General features: G+C 45.8%; 2 protein-coding genes across 9 annotated transcripts; one reads left to right on the top strand and one right to left on the bottom strand.

Moving 5' to 3' along the window:
• Window positions 1–352: 352 nt before the first annotated feature.
• Window positions 353–11,378, bottom strand: LOC120444425 (UHRF1-binding protein 1). Of its 8 annotated transcripts, none has more exons than XM_039624061.2 (19): window positions 10,914–11,378; window positions 9,119–9,320; window positions 8,416–9,042; window positions 7,589–8,300; window positions 7,244–7,273; window positions 7,052–7,144; window positions 5,920–6,992; window positions 5,691–5,850; window positions 4,951–5,092; window positions 4,336–4,893; window positions 4,160–4,274; window positions 3,641–3,661; window positions 2,599–2,741; window positions 2,417–2,540; window positions 2,212–2,359; window positions 1,963–2,137; window positions 1,785–1,902; window positions 1,611–1,662; window positions 353–1,486 (listed from the first exon to the last, which is right to left on the bottom strand). In XM_039624061.2, the coding sequence occupies exons 1-19, from the start codon at window positions 10,955–10,957 to the stop codon at window positions 1,449–1,451; spliced, it is 4,575 nt and encodes a 1,524-aa protein (XP_039479995.1). In that variant the 5' UTR covers window positions 10,958–11,378; the 3' UTR covers window positions 353–1,448. The 8 variants fall into 8 exon arrangements, with proteins under 8 accessions (XP_039479995.1, XP_039480049.1, XP_039480023.1 ...); XM_039624115.2 differs by having other exon boundaries at window positions 5,769–5,850; XM_039624089.1 differs by lacking the exon at window positions 1,611–1,662.
• A 172-nt stretch (window positions 11,379–11,550) lies between these two features.
• On the top strand, window positions 11,551–13,491 carry LOC120444502 (UBX domain-containing protein 7). The gene has a single exon (XM_039624219.2). The coding sequence runs from the start codon at window positions 11,817–11,819 to the stop codon at window positions 13,323–13,325; it is 1,509 nt and encodes a 502-aa protein (XP_039480153.1). The 5' UTR covers window positions 11,551–11,816; the 3' UTR covers window positions 13,326–13,491.
• The last annotated feature ends 32 nt before the right edge of the window (window positions 13,492–13,523 follow it).

The raw sequence follows: 13,523 nt of genomic DNA, 5'->3' as shown, positions 1-13,523 counted from the left end.
AAGATCGAAATTTTTAAGTGCAACTTTTCGAGGGTTTATCTATAATTTAGTTCAACTTTACGTATGTAATCGCAAGAAAACCGATGAAGAATTACACAAAAGTGCAGTGAGTTTGCTATGAACAGCGATTGAGGCAGAAACAAAAAGATGCGCTCTAAAAAGTATTTAATTCTATGAATGAGACACCACAGCAACAGCAGTTGGCTATGATCGTAAAGTTTCAAATAAAAATAAACTCTTATAAAAGTAAAACCATTGTTGTTTTTCTAGCAATGGGAAAAATTCCAGAATGTAAATATGGCTACTCCCATCACAACCCCAAAACCTGGAAAACTGATTGAAAAACGGCACAAACATTTACATTTGAATATATTTGTAATATTTAATATGACTTCAATTTTTTATGTTTCAATTCGCCTAGCTACAGATGAAAACTTTCGTATAATGTATAACAATCAATAATCGTTTTAGTTTAATGTTAAACTTTATAGTACAAATACAAACACTTGCTCATGTACAGTTTTAAATATGAAAATTTGTAATTTAAAATTTGTATACGCATCGCGTTACTGACTTGAGTTTTTGATTATTCAACATGGTACATTTGATTTAAGTTTGTTTAGTAGTAGGCGTAAGTATAGGATGTCTGTATAACTTTTGATTATTTCATTGTATTTCATTGTGTATTTTGTTTTGATTAGTAGGTGGAGCAAAACGATGATCGAGTCGAATGGAATGCAATTTGAACGTGAATACCAATTTCAATAGCTCTCAGATAGGTCAATCCCATCCGAGAGAATACTATAAAGTTCGATATAATAAATTTTGCCAAATATTTGGTTAGCACACGATTACGACAGCAATGCATACGGCTTCTAGAATTCAGTTTTGATATGATCATGAATCACAACAATATGTCTAACCCAATCTTAGTGGAATTAGTTATAATATACAATATGTGGAGTAGGCGCAATATCAATGACACGGCTGGCTGTACATAGTTCGAGCTTTCTCTTTGATCTCTTTGATCTCTTGTAAAATAATTAACAATGGTGGTTATCTAAAAGTCTGCGTCTAAAAAAGGCTACGCAATAGATCAACATAAAATATTTCCAAAAATTTAGACAAATAAAGCATTCTTTGGAACAATAGCAAAAGCTTGTGGCAGCTTAAAACCGATAAAAACAATAAATAGTTATAGATTTGTTATACGTATAGGTTCTTGTATAAGCAAGAATGACGAACGGCAACGTGAAAAGTGTCCGCTTTCGGAACGGCTCAGTCTTCTGCTAAACTCAAAATCAAATGGCAATGATGTTGAGAACGTCATGGTTTGGGGTAACTATCATCTGACTATACGGCATACACTGTCTGGAGCTTAGGGCTAGGCGTTGTTGTTCTCGCCGCAGCATTGTATGCAGTCCATGCAGTTGTGCTACCTATTCCCATCACTCTTTCGGCTCATATTCGATGAGGTCAGTTGTACCTATAAGAAAGCAGAGCATTTCATTAGATCGTTGCAAGATAGTCTGTATGGAAACTAAAGCAAGGCGTGTGAAAAGTTCAAAAGGCGTGCAGGCAGGGCTCTAGCGTGCTGGGCATTAACTGACCTTTGATCCTTGCATTATTATTTGTAGTGTTCTTAAGCTTAACGTGTTTTAACTTTACGCACAACAACAACAGCAAGAGGTGGTAAGGTGTTCATTACAGTCAACAAAGTTAAAGACAGTGAAACTGGTGAGAAAGTCTTTTTAGACAAACATAACTCTGACCCTTTCAATTACCTGCAAGGAACGGATAGTGTCCAGCAAAGCCTTTTTCTCCTCCAGCAATATGCTTATATCATCCTGAGCGGCCTTCAAATAAGATCGCAGCACATCCGCCTCCTGTTTGGTCTTGTGCCTATAGAGATTCCAGACAACTATTATTAAATGGCTGAGATCAATGTTATTAAACGTTCACCTATAGTTATCCGTGTTCACTTTGGAGTCCACAAGTTGCCGGCGCAGCTGATCGTTGTCCAGCTTCATTTGCTGCATCACCAGCTGCATGGATAACAGCTCTCGATCGCGTTCTCGAGGCGCTCCAAATAAGGCACTGCCCAACGCCTGATGCTGTGCGTCACTCATGTTCGTATCTACGGTATAAACACCATAATTATATTTGGCTATAAGTGATTGGTCTCGGAAATAGGCAATAGGCGTATCCCACCTATAGGCTGAATGTTGAGCAATCCACTCTGGTCACGCTCCAAACGCATGCGACCAATGCACAGATTTATGGGAATGGGACCCGGTGAGGTAATATTTACGGGGGGACGGTCCTCAAGCAAATTGATCCGTACATTTTCCAGATTTACCTATGACATTACCAATTATTAAGTATCTGAAAGCAATGCGTATGGGGGACATCTTACGGTCACTGGCATGGGCGGAGAAATGACCTCATCCTCGGCCAGATCACCCAGTCCAATTACGGTGCTCATCGACAGATCCATATTAATATCTTTCACACGAATTTCGGCATGGTGAGTGATCCAGCTAAAAATTAATGAGATTATAAGATTATAAATATAAAAATACAATATGAAGAACTTACCTCTGGATGCGTTTGCGATCGATTATGCCCTCAATTTCCTTTGGCATATTTAGAGTTTCCTCCAAGCGCATCCGGATGCACGGCGGAGCCTCTGGATTATATGGCGCCAGATTCCAGGCCTTGCAGCGCGCTTCGAACTTCGTCTAAATGGAGGAGGGTTAGAAAGCATATCTTGTGTGTTAGATTTAAGCCGCATCAACATTCGTTCGTGATCAGCTACTTTGGAATGGAAACAGCTAAGGAACAACATGCTAGGCTACAGACAACACCATGCAATGTGGGTTTGAGTTCAGTGGGCTGGATGCTGTTCATGTGGGTGTTATGGGAGAGATGGAAAATGGGTTTTTTTGTTAAAACAGCATGTGTTTTTAGTTGCTTTGTTAGTTTTACCAGTACAGTTGTAAGTCGTATATGACGCCAATGTTTTAGGTCAGTGGGTGATCTATTATTTGTTCTACTGTACTTCTTTTGGCCGTATTTGCCTATGCAGTTTGTGTACGCTTTCAAAAAAAAAGCGTATTTTTCTGAAGAAACCAATTCGTTGCAAATCATAAGTCATCAACAAAGCAATACCAATACCAATAAAATTATAAAATCAAATGGAATTCAGGTGGGAATCTAGGTATGTACTTATTGTGTGGGAAGGTCTAGAAAATAGTTGGAGATAGCTTTTCTCAAACCGGTATCATGCTCAAAAATAACATTCGTATGAGTAAACCATTTCCAAACAAGTTCCGCAAGAGCATCTCGATTGCTATATGGGCTGAATGTTTGATCAACGTACTATCAGAGGTAATCACAGTGTTTACCAGCTATGAAGGAACCCACGACAAGTTCTTAACTACTCAACTAGAGGCCAGTAGCGCCAAAATGCGTTTGCGAGCAAGCCAAAAGTTCACTACGTTAAAAGGAAAAAAGGTCGCACCAAAAACCATTAAATTATGTTAATAAATAAAAAATTTGGGTAGTATATACAAAGCGCCAAAATAAAATCCTTAACAATTAACTAATTTAAAAATTTCAAATATTGTATATTCTATACCTTGTTTGCTTGATGCGCGATCTATTTATTGTTGGAGTGTTGTTGGTTGTTGTAATTGTTGAAAGTTGTGTCATGTAAGGATTGTCATACATTAATTTACAAGTGTTCGTTTCATGTTGATTTGGTTTTGATTAGCACACATTGAGATTGATTTTGATTAAATTTAACATTTTTTTTAAGAGAGAGAGAGAAAATATAATGAGAAAATGATTTTATGATAAGTTATCTTACAGAAAGAATTTTTTGCTTCAAATAAACATTTCGGGGGACTCCCCAACAGATTGAAAAATATATAAACTTCAAAAGTGATTTTACTAGAAAATTTTTAGATAAAAGATATCGAAACATGCAAAAAGTTAAGCGCAAACATTTAATTGAGCAAAATCCTTCGAGGAACTAAAGAATCTCGATAGAATTGAAGTTATTTTTTGTATTTACAAATCAAACACAAAACAAATGAAAGACAAGGAACTAAAAAGACTCCAGCAAAAGAAAACGGAAACCTTCTGTAAAGTCTACCTGCAACTCATCCCATGGAATTGCTCCACACTCGTCACAGGAAACGGCGGCCACCTGCAAGCGAACGGAAGATTTGGGGCCCTCCTGCTGACGTATTAGCTCCACGGTGGTCAACCTGAATGCGGATAAACGAGGTGTTAACTGATTTTTAAAGCACTCCATTACACTGAAGCAACCTGAAGGTGGCCATGGACACCAGATCGCGTCGCCGCCAGGTGCTGCCCTCCGATGGCTCGGATGGGGAAGACATGTTTGTTTTGTAGCTGCTCGGCTGCTCCTCATACACTTCACTGGCCACCTCCACTGGCGAGGCCTTCATGTTGTCATTGGTGAAGGGATTTAGTCGGAACATGACATCCATGCAATCCATGGTCTTGTCATCGCCCAGTACATGGGCATAGTTATCCGAATCGGAGCTAATGTCGCTCTGTATGGAGAAGGTATCACTGGCATCGTCGTTGGGCGTGCCCGACTTGATGGCCGAGTCAATGGATGTCATGAAGCTGGAGAAACCCTTTTTCATGGACAGCAGTCCAGAGTTGATCTCCTTGGTGAGACTGGGCACGGCATCAGTTCCCCCCGATCGAACAGTTGCACTCTTGCCACTCTTCGAGGCGGATGAGATTGATTGGGTTTGGGACTGGGATTGCGTGGATATACCCGTATCCGGACGAGATCCTTGGCTGGCCGTGGACGACGCCATCGTGGGCGTACTCTGTATCTGAACATTATAGCTGCAATGGAAAGATACATAAGTTTGATCAACTTCATTCCAGTCGGATGCATCTCACCCATGCGTGTTAGGATTGGATATGTGTATGCCATTGTCGAAAGGCGGTTCATTTGTCACCGGAGATGGTGTCTCCACACTGCCAAACGTATTGCTCTTTAGCTGGTCCAATGGCGGTGGTGTGGGCCAGGTGATGTTGCCGCCTAGTTGGGATTTATTAGTGTTATTTGGAAATTTTGATCACACGTCACGGATTACGATCACTTTACAATATTAGATATGCACTAAAATTGCTGCTTCGGTTAGTAATTTAGTACAAAAAGACATGCGAGATATTTATAAGGAGTGTTTTATCCGAAGCCATGTGGACGAAAGTCAAATGAGAAATGCAATGCAATGAGCAGTACTCGTAAGATTCCACTTCCAAATGGCTTCATGGGAACAGCATCCAAATGAAGTGTCTATGGTCCTAGGTGCCCAGCCTAAACGCATAACAATTGTAAAAGTAAAGGTACAATTTGTAAGCGACAATTACAGCGGCAAGTGTGAACTGGCTCCTAGCCGGATTCTAGAAAATCTTGTGAGCTGAGTGATGGGTTTTAGTATCTGGGTTGGGACTAAGAACAACACGATATCGGTGGCAACTACGTGTGAGTTAGACATTAACTAGGGTCGTGTGTGTTTGTGTTAGATCGAAGAGCTCACTGGATGGAGATCGTTCGGGGGTTAGTTTGTGAGTCACTTAACCATAAAACTAAAGAGAGTTGAAGAAGAGACAACAAAAGATATATAAATTCTTACTATTCATGTGTAAATCATCACCCAAACTAGCTGAATCGGGTACGACACTTTCAGCATCACCACCACTTGATTCCTTACCAGGTGTTGGCGATGGCATCACGAGCGTCACCTCGATCTGCGGCACAACGCACCCAAAAATTATCGACTTTTGTTCGTTTTGCTGGCGATCATACAAAATAATATTGATTAGTAAGGGTCTTTTGAATTTGGTATAGCAAACAACCCAAACCTTTTGCAGTATGCGCTCGGCATCCAAATTCAGGAAGGTAGACATTTCGTTCAATTCCTCGGCGAGACGCAGCAGGAAGAGCAGCTGGTAGTGATCGATCTGCAGGCTGACCAGGTTAGAGATGTGTGCAATGGCATGCACATCTGCAGTGCGATCTGGCGCAGGAGCTGGTGGCGAGGCTCCCGAGGCGACGCCGGCCAGACGCACATCCTCGTCGCTCAGGAAGGGATTGCACGGCTGGAGAGGCGGCAGCGTGGGCAAAGGGGGCAGACCCATGCTCTCCATGCTGACCGCCGTCCCGCTCTTTCCCACATCCAGTTGTGCCTGGGCGGAGCCGGAGTGCAGCCACAGTGTGATGGGGACCGCGTCCACGAAAGGAATGGATTTGTTGGGGCCCAGTGAGCGGGCGCCCATGAAATCCACCCACACCGGGTCCAGTTTAATGCACCACACATCCCGCGGCTCCAGCCACATGACATAACGGGATAGGTACTGCGTGGAGGCGGATCGGGGCAATTGCTGACCCGTCGGCGAAACGGGTGACATCATGCTCACATCCGAGGCAGCCACATGCGACAGAATGCGATCCGTTACGATGCACATGTCACCCTCCTTGGAGGGAAACCCGGAGCCAAACACCAGCGATCCCTCCTGCAGGGAGTGCAGTGCTTGGGCCAGATCCGCTCTTGAGCTGCCCATTTCCCGGATGTTGGTCAACGCGAACCGGGACACCTGAATCTGCATGGTCTTCGGACGATCCTTTTGACTGGGCGCATCCAAAGCCGCCTCCATCACGACACGCGGCATAATCGCTTCCACCTTGACATCCATGTACATCAGATTTGGCTCCTGCTCAACATTGACGCCGGCCATCTGTGTGCCATTGGAGCCATTGGAGGCAATCGAGCCGCGTGGCAGCTGCTGTTGCGGTTGCAGTGTGCTCTGTGATCCCACGCTGGTGCGCAGCAAACTCTCGTGCAGATTGAGGCCAAAGGAGTTGAGCCACAGTATTGAGCTGAGATCGAAATGTACCTGAATTGGATTCACATGCACAAAGACCTTGGATGGTGGCACTGCGGGCAAAACGATAGAGATCAAATCAGAATTAAATTGGCAGCCAAGCAAAACTTACATGGAAAGACAAAGTCTCCGGGGTAGTAGAAGTAAGTATATTCCGCATGGATGATGGGCATCTCGGCGGGAAAGGAGTACCGATCCTTGTCACCTGCAAATGGAATAAATTGTTAATATATTATTTAACTCATCAGTATATATTTAAATGCAACATGACATCAGAAAAGTTAGAAGCTTTTGTGATATTCACCTGAGGATTTGGTCTTCCTTTTATGTTGCGCTACAAGGGCAACGACAACAAGAATACAACAACAAAAGCGTTTTACATGATTCATGGATGGATGGAATGGAAGTCAGTGGAAAGCAGCGAGAGAAAAAGAGGCCAAATTGTTACATTAGTTGCGGATGCTAAAGACCCATTTTACCAACTGAGTTATAAGATGATGTATTCTATTCTTACTCCGAAGAGAATACTCTTCTACAAGCTCAGCTAATAGATTTGAAGCCTGTTTATTGGTTTAAGTGTTTGTGGGCTGTTATGTAGGCGTGGCGTGTTAGTTAGTGATGTTTAGTCCAGAGCAAGATAAATCCATACCCGAAACAAATTCCTTGGGCATGGCCTTCTTTCCTGATGTAGTGACGCGGTACAACGTGAAGTCCTCGATGCGCAGGATCACACAAGAGCTCATTAGCTTGGCCAGGTTCTCCAGAGTGCTTCGTTGCTGCGCTGCCTGGGACAACTGGCTGTTCATGGAGGCGGTTCCGGAACCAACAGATCCACCCGATCCCCCAGCCAATCCTGCTGCTGTCGGCGTGCTGCTGCCATTGGAGAAGCTACCGCCTCCATGCTGTGAGCCCAGCATGCTGGCACTGAGCATAATCGGTGAGGCGGGAGTGCTCCGTTCCAGCGGCGCATGAGTGGCCGGTCGATTCGGCTGGCTCAAGTTAAGTACGGCCTCACGGAAGGCATTTAGCGATTCCTTCAGCCACAGAGCCGGCGCCACCGAAGCCTCCTTGTACTTTGCCCAATGCGAGCGATCCGATTTGGCCAGGTGATAGGGATAGTAGTCCACCTGAAAGGCGGTCACCGAGACCTGCAAGGCGCCGCCCTTGTCCAAATCCGGATAACTGGAGCGCCCGTCACCCTCGTCGTCACACAAATGCAAATCGATGCGCTGGCTAAAGAAGTGATACGACGTCTCACGCACATCGAAGGCGTTGAACATGCGTTGCGCATTCGTCGTATGGGCGGATTCGGAAAGACGATTCTGCTGCTGCTCCACCTGGGCCTTGTACTCGGGCAGTGTCTGAAAACGACGATTCACACATAGTAAATTAATACAGAATTGCTAACCCAAAAGCTTGATCATTCAAAAAGCTAATTAGAAACTAATTCCGTTTGTTCATGAATGGACTAATCACCTGCATTTTGCGAGCCGCCTTCGTCTTTTGGGTGGCATGAGTGGCGGCCTTGATTAATCCGGACAGTGAGTCCACAAAATGCAGAGCCGCTTTCAGCTGCGAGTCCGTGAGCACCCACAACAGATCGTCCAGGATGAGGACCAGGCGGGAAGCGAGCAGCGAACAGTCGGACAGACGTTTCCGGATCGTGATGCGGCACCTGGCGTGATTGGTGAGCAGACGCAGGGGAGTCAGTGACTTGTCCTGCGTCGAGCTGGCCTCGATGCGCACCGTCTGCCAGGAGAGCTCCTTGAAGATCAGTATTATGCCCTTCTGCGCGTCCTTGAGTCGCGTCAGTCGCAGATCGGCATTCGCCCACTTGGGCGTCTTGGATTCCACGCGAATGCGTGACATCTGAACAGAGGCGGTGAAGGCGGCGCTTACGAAATTCACATTCACCGTGTTGACCACAATGGTGATGCCGTCGACCACCTTGTGAATGAAGCTGTATTTACCCTGTGGCACTTGGGGCAGCGCAGCAGCGGCGGCAGCGGTGGGAGATCCAGCTCCACCAGGTCCAGTTCCTCCGCCAGCATCGCGAGTCGTTGGGTTGCAGGTCTCGATGGTAATGCGCACTTCATCCAAAGTCTGTGGTAGCAAGCATTCATTGCATATAATCTCTTTTTAAACCGAATAACTTAACAACGAAGGGTTGGGTACTCACCAACGTTATGGGTACGCTCTTGAGCTTGGTCCAACTAATCCGGAAGGAGACATGGTTGCACCAGGCGGAGGTGAGGCGCAGCCAGCTAGGAAGCTCCAGCAGCTCAGTGAGCACCCGCTCATCCAACTCCAGATTCGAGAGCTCGCCCTCGCCGCGGAAGGTGCTCAGATTGATTTTGTCCGAGGATAGGTTCTTCGTATAGCTATAATGAAAGCAGGGAACGTAGATGAGTCGCCTGCTTGTCTGGGCAATTATATTTGCCTCGTCGCACATGTCACATTGCATTTGCCATGGGGGGTGGGGGATAGAAAGAAATGGGAGGTCTTGAGCTGAGAAGGGTTTTGGAACTGGGAGTGAACTGTCGCCGCCAGATGCTTGCCACCCAATTGACCCACTTTCCGCCAATGGCCGGGGCATAATTGAAATCGAAATAAAGACATTGATTGGGTCTAAGTGGCGAAAGTGGGGAGTTTACGGGAGCGGAACTGTACAACTTGTTACTTAGGAACTTTTTGCCGAGCGTTAAGTAGCCTCCATTCTTGGTAATTAGAAATGCCGAGTGCAATGCATGGAAAATGTGATAACAGCCACGATGGGGACTATAAAAAGATTTTCCCAAACTTTTCCCCACCCAGCGCGGGCAACAAGTTTGCTTTGCATTTACACTCTGGGCCCTGTTGTGTTATAAACTTGGCTTGTTTGCAGCCTAATTGCGTGGAAGAGACCATAGCCTGGTGGCGATGGGATGGAGCGAAGTTGGCGAATGGGGCACAAAAGGCAACAACAAAGGGGCCAAGACAATGGCAATGTGTGTACGGGTAAATATGCCCTTGTTTTGGCAGGTGGGCAGGACTTGACATATTAAGGTTCATTCGTGGAGGGTAGAAATATAAAAATAAATGATAACTGTGGGCCCTTCGATGTTACCACCACACTTGAGGGCCAATAAAGTGGGCTAATAAACCGAGCGTAACATTATGGCCAGCATAAGTAAGCATATAAATATGTTTGAAGTATAATTTGTGTATAGTGGAATAATCAGACTATAAAAAAGACTTCATTCAATGACTATATTTGTTTATATTACTTATACAACTTTTTATATTTAATTTAAATATCACTAAATTTATTTCTTATCAAGTAATTTTTTTCAGTGCCTGCATAACACCCTTGATAAGCAATTTGGGGAACCCCCTTGACAACCATTCAGCATAATTATAAGTAAGCAAATAAACATTTGATTTGGCTGTTTATGCGAGGCGGCGCCTTTTGGCCATAAAATCCTCATTTTCACTTGGCGGGGTTGTCGGGTAACCGTCGAATAAGCCATATTGCGGCAAGGAAAAGACGGAAAATTGAATTTCGCATGCAAATGCTGGAGAAAGAGGCTCGGGCAAATGGGAATCCAATATCGTAGAGGCGACAGAAAAAAAAAATTAAGGTCCGTGGGTGGAAGTTGGCAATCCACTTGTTACTTTAAAGGGGGTCGGAGTGGGTGGATGGGCAGTGGGGCGAGCTAGCATGCGTCCAGACGAACGGTAAACGATAAAGAACTCATAAAAGCGGGCCAGTGTACAGGTGGAATAACGGTACTGTGGGGTGGGTGGGAAGCTGCAAAAAATACAGACAGACAGGCACAGACAGACACACACACAGGCACACAATCCAATTGGAATGCGAAAAAGTGGGAAAAATCAATTCCGTCTCCAAGTTCTCCACTTTGCAAGCTGTTTCCAGCCAACTGCAGTTTTTAATTGAGTTTCGTAATTGGATTTGCTGGCGCAGATTAACTTACATAGACAAATGCTTGAGTAGTTGGTTCTTTATCAGCGAGACCATCTTGCGACGTCAGCAGCGGGGCACAATAAACAAAACGGAAAACAAACAAACAAACAACGGGCAACCGTGTTGAATAGTTCAACTTTTATTTCGCACAATAAATCATTGATACTACTGGTTGCAAGCGAATGGCACTGGGATCTTCAATTCACTTTCAATTTTTCCCACTGCTGCACTTGATTTGAATCTGATTGGAAACTGGCTGCTGGCTGTCGAACTGGCTTTCTTTTTTTTATGTTTCGCGAAGCTCACATATTCTCGGTTATTGCGTGGGTGGGATGTCTTCCGACGGCGGATTAGTCATATTGTGGAAACCCTTCGATTCCGAATCTTATCTCGATTTTCGCGTAAGAGACGTAGAAGTCTTTCCTACTTTTTGCTGCTGCTGACTTGACCAGTGCTGCACAACGACTGAGCAAGCAGTGTTGGCCAGCAACTCCAATTGGAGTAGTGCAACTTGCAGTTAGAAGGTGACGCAAGTAATGTCTCGAATTAAATTGTAGTCGCGATGCAATATTTAGTTGTTCACTTTCTTGATTTAATTTACAATTTTTATTGAAATACGTAGGCTTTGATTGTAACTTTTCCAAATTTATTGTTTTTCGAGTGTTACTTCAATCTTGGGAGTTAATGGAATTCAATCTCCAGTTTAATATATAATATACAGCTGCTTTAAGTCTGCCTGCATTAACATTGCGCACGACGTTTCCCAACACAGGCTGCTAACAATTTTTCCCACAGCTGTGCGGACGCATTTATCTGTCCCTGGAAAATCGCACTGTGTTCTCTCGTTTGCTCGCATTTTCCGTACCTCGCCATTTAACAAGCAAGGAAATCAGTCATCCTCCAGAGCAGAGCCATGTCCAGTAGCGAGGCGCCGGATGCGCTGGTGGAGCAGGTCCGCGAGGTGACCGCTTGCTCCATGGACGAGGCCAAATATTACTTGTCTGCCTGTGCCAACGATGTGTCCGCCGCAGTGGCTCTGTTTTTCGAGCAGGCAGCGTCCACATCCACGGCGGCGGGCTCCAGTGCTGGTGCTGCAGCTGAATCGCTTCCACTATTGGACGACGAGGATGAGGTAAGGGCGCCAATTGCCCCGGTCCGTGAGCAATTGATCCTGCCCGAGGACGACAACTTTTTTGCGTCGGGCAGCAGTAGTAGCCGGCTGTCGCGTGTCACACAGCGCGTCAAGGTTTATCCCCTGCGGGACTTTGCCCGCGAGGGCGCTCTAATGGAGGAGCAACTGCAGGCCACTGGCGTCTATGCCGATCCCAATGCGCATCGAGTCCGTCGCGGACGAGCCGCCCAGATGGTGGTTGCCGGTCAGGCCATGGCACTTAACAGACGGTCGACAACCGGCACGGCCACCAGCACATCCCGCCTCGGAGACCTGTTCCGCCCGCCCACGGACATACTCTACTCCGGATCGCTAACTGCTGCCAGAGATTTTGCCACCAAGCGGCAGCGCTGGCTGCTGGTTAACGTGCAGGACGATAACTTTCAGTCGCAGACCCTGAACCGCGATGTCTGGTCAGACAAGGAGCTTAAGAAACTGATACGGCGCCAGTTCACCTTCTGGCAGGTAGACAACGACACCTCGGAGGGACGCCGCTTCGTGGCCTTCTACCACTGCGCCACTCTGCCTTACCTGTGCGTGATCGATCCCCGTACAGGCGAGGAAGTTTGGCGCAGCGCAGAGCCGAAGCTGGAGAATATCCTTCCCGATTTGAGACAGTTTTTAAAGGAGCACCGTGACTTTATCCAGGAGGATGCCCCAAGCACCTCGAAGCGTTCGGCCACGTACATCGATGATGACGACGAGATTGATCCAGAGGCTTCCTGCTCCTCGACAGCCAGTTCAAAAGGAACGCCCAAGAAACGCGCCAAGGTTCTGGAGTTAACTGAGGAGGAGCAGCTGGAGTTGGCTATCAAGAATTCCATAAACGAAAACGGTGGCGCAAGCGGTGGCGGAGACGGAGGCAACCACAAAGATAATAGTCCCGATGGAGCCAGCGATAACGAGAGCTTGGAGGAGTTCGATGACGAGGAGCTCAAGGGCGTAGCCGCCGCCTCCTACGAGAATCAGTTGGGCGAGGCCAAGACTGAATTGACTGCTCTGAAGCTGCGCCTGCTCAACGCCGCCGGAACAGATGAGATGGTTCAGCTGCGCTGGCCATCGGACACCAAACTGCAAACTTTGAGGCTGTACATCAGCCAAACGCACAAGCACATCCCTCAGGACGGCTACAAGCTCATTTGCGCCTTCCCGCGAAAATTCCTGGAGGCGGAGCACAATGATAGCTCCCTGAAGGAACTCGGCCTGCATCCGTCGGCCAATCTGCATCTCACAAACGCGGACGATCAGTAAAAGTTTTCATGTGCATGTTATATTTATTTGCAAATTTCGTCATCCCAAGAAAACCATTGTCGTCCCAAGAAAACTTTTAAATTTCCATTTGAATAACAATTTTGTCCTAAAACTAAGTTATGTTGAATAAATCAACTAGAAATGCTATTGTCAAGGCTTTTACACACCACATGTGTTTTCTTCGCCGTGTTAAGGGGG

This window comes from Drosophila santomea, chromosome 2L (assembly GCF_016746245.2).
Source record: "Drosophila santomea strain STO CAGO 1482 chromosome 2L, Prin_Dsan_1.1, whole genome shotgun sequence".
Classification (NCBI taxonomy): Eukaryota; Metazoa; Arthropoda; class Insecta; order Diptera; family Drosophilidae; genus Drosophila; species Drosophila santomea.
This window is presented reverse-complemented; position numbering and strand designations above follow the sequence as displayed.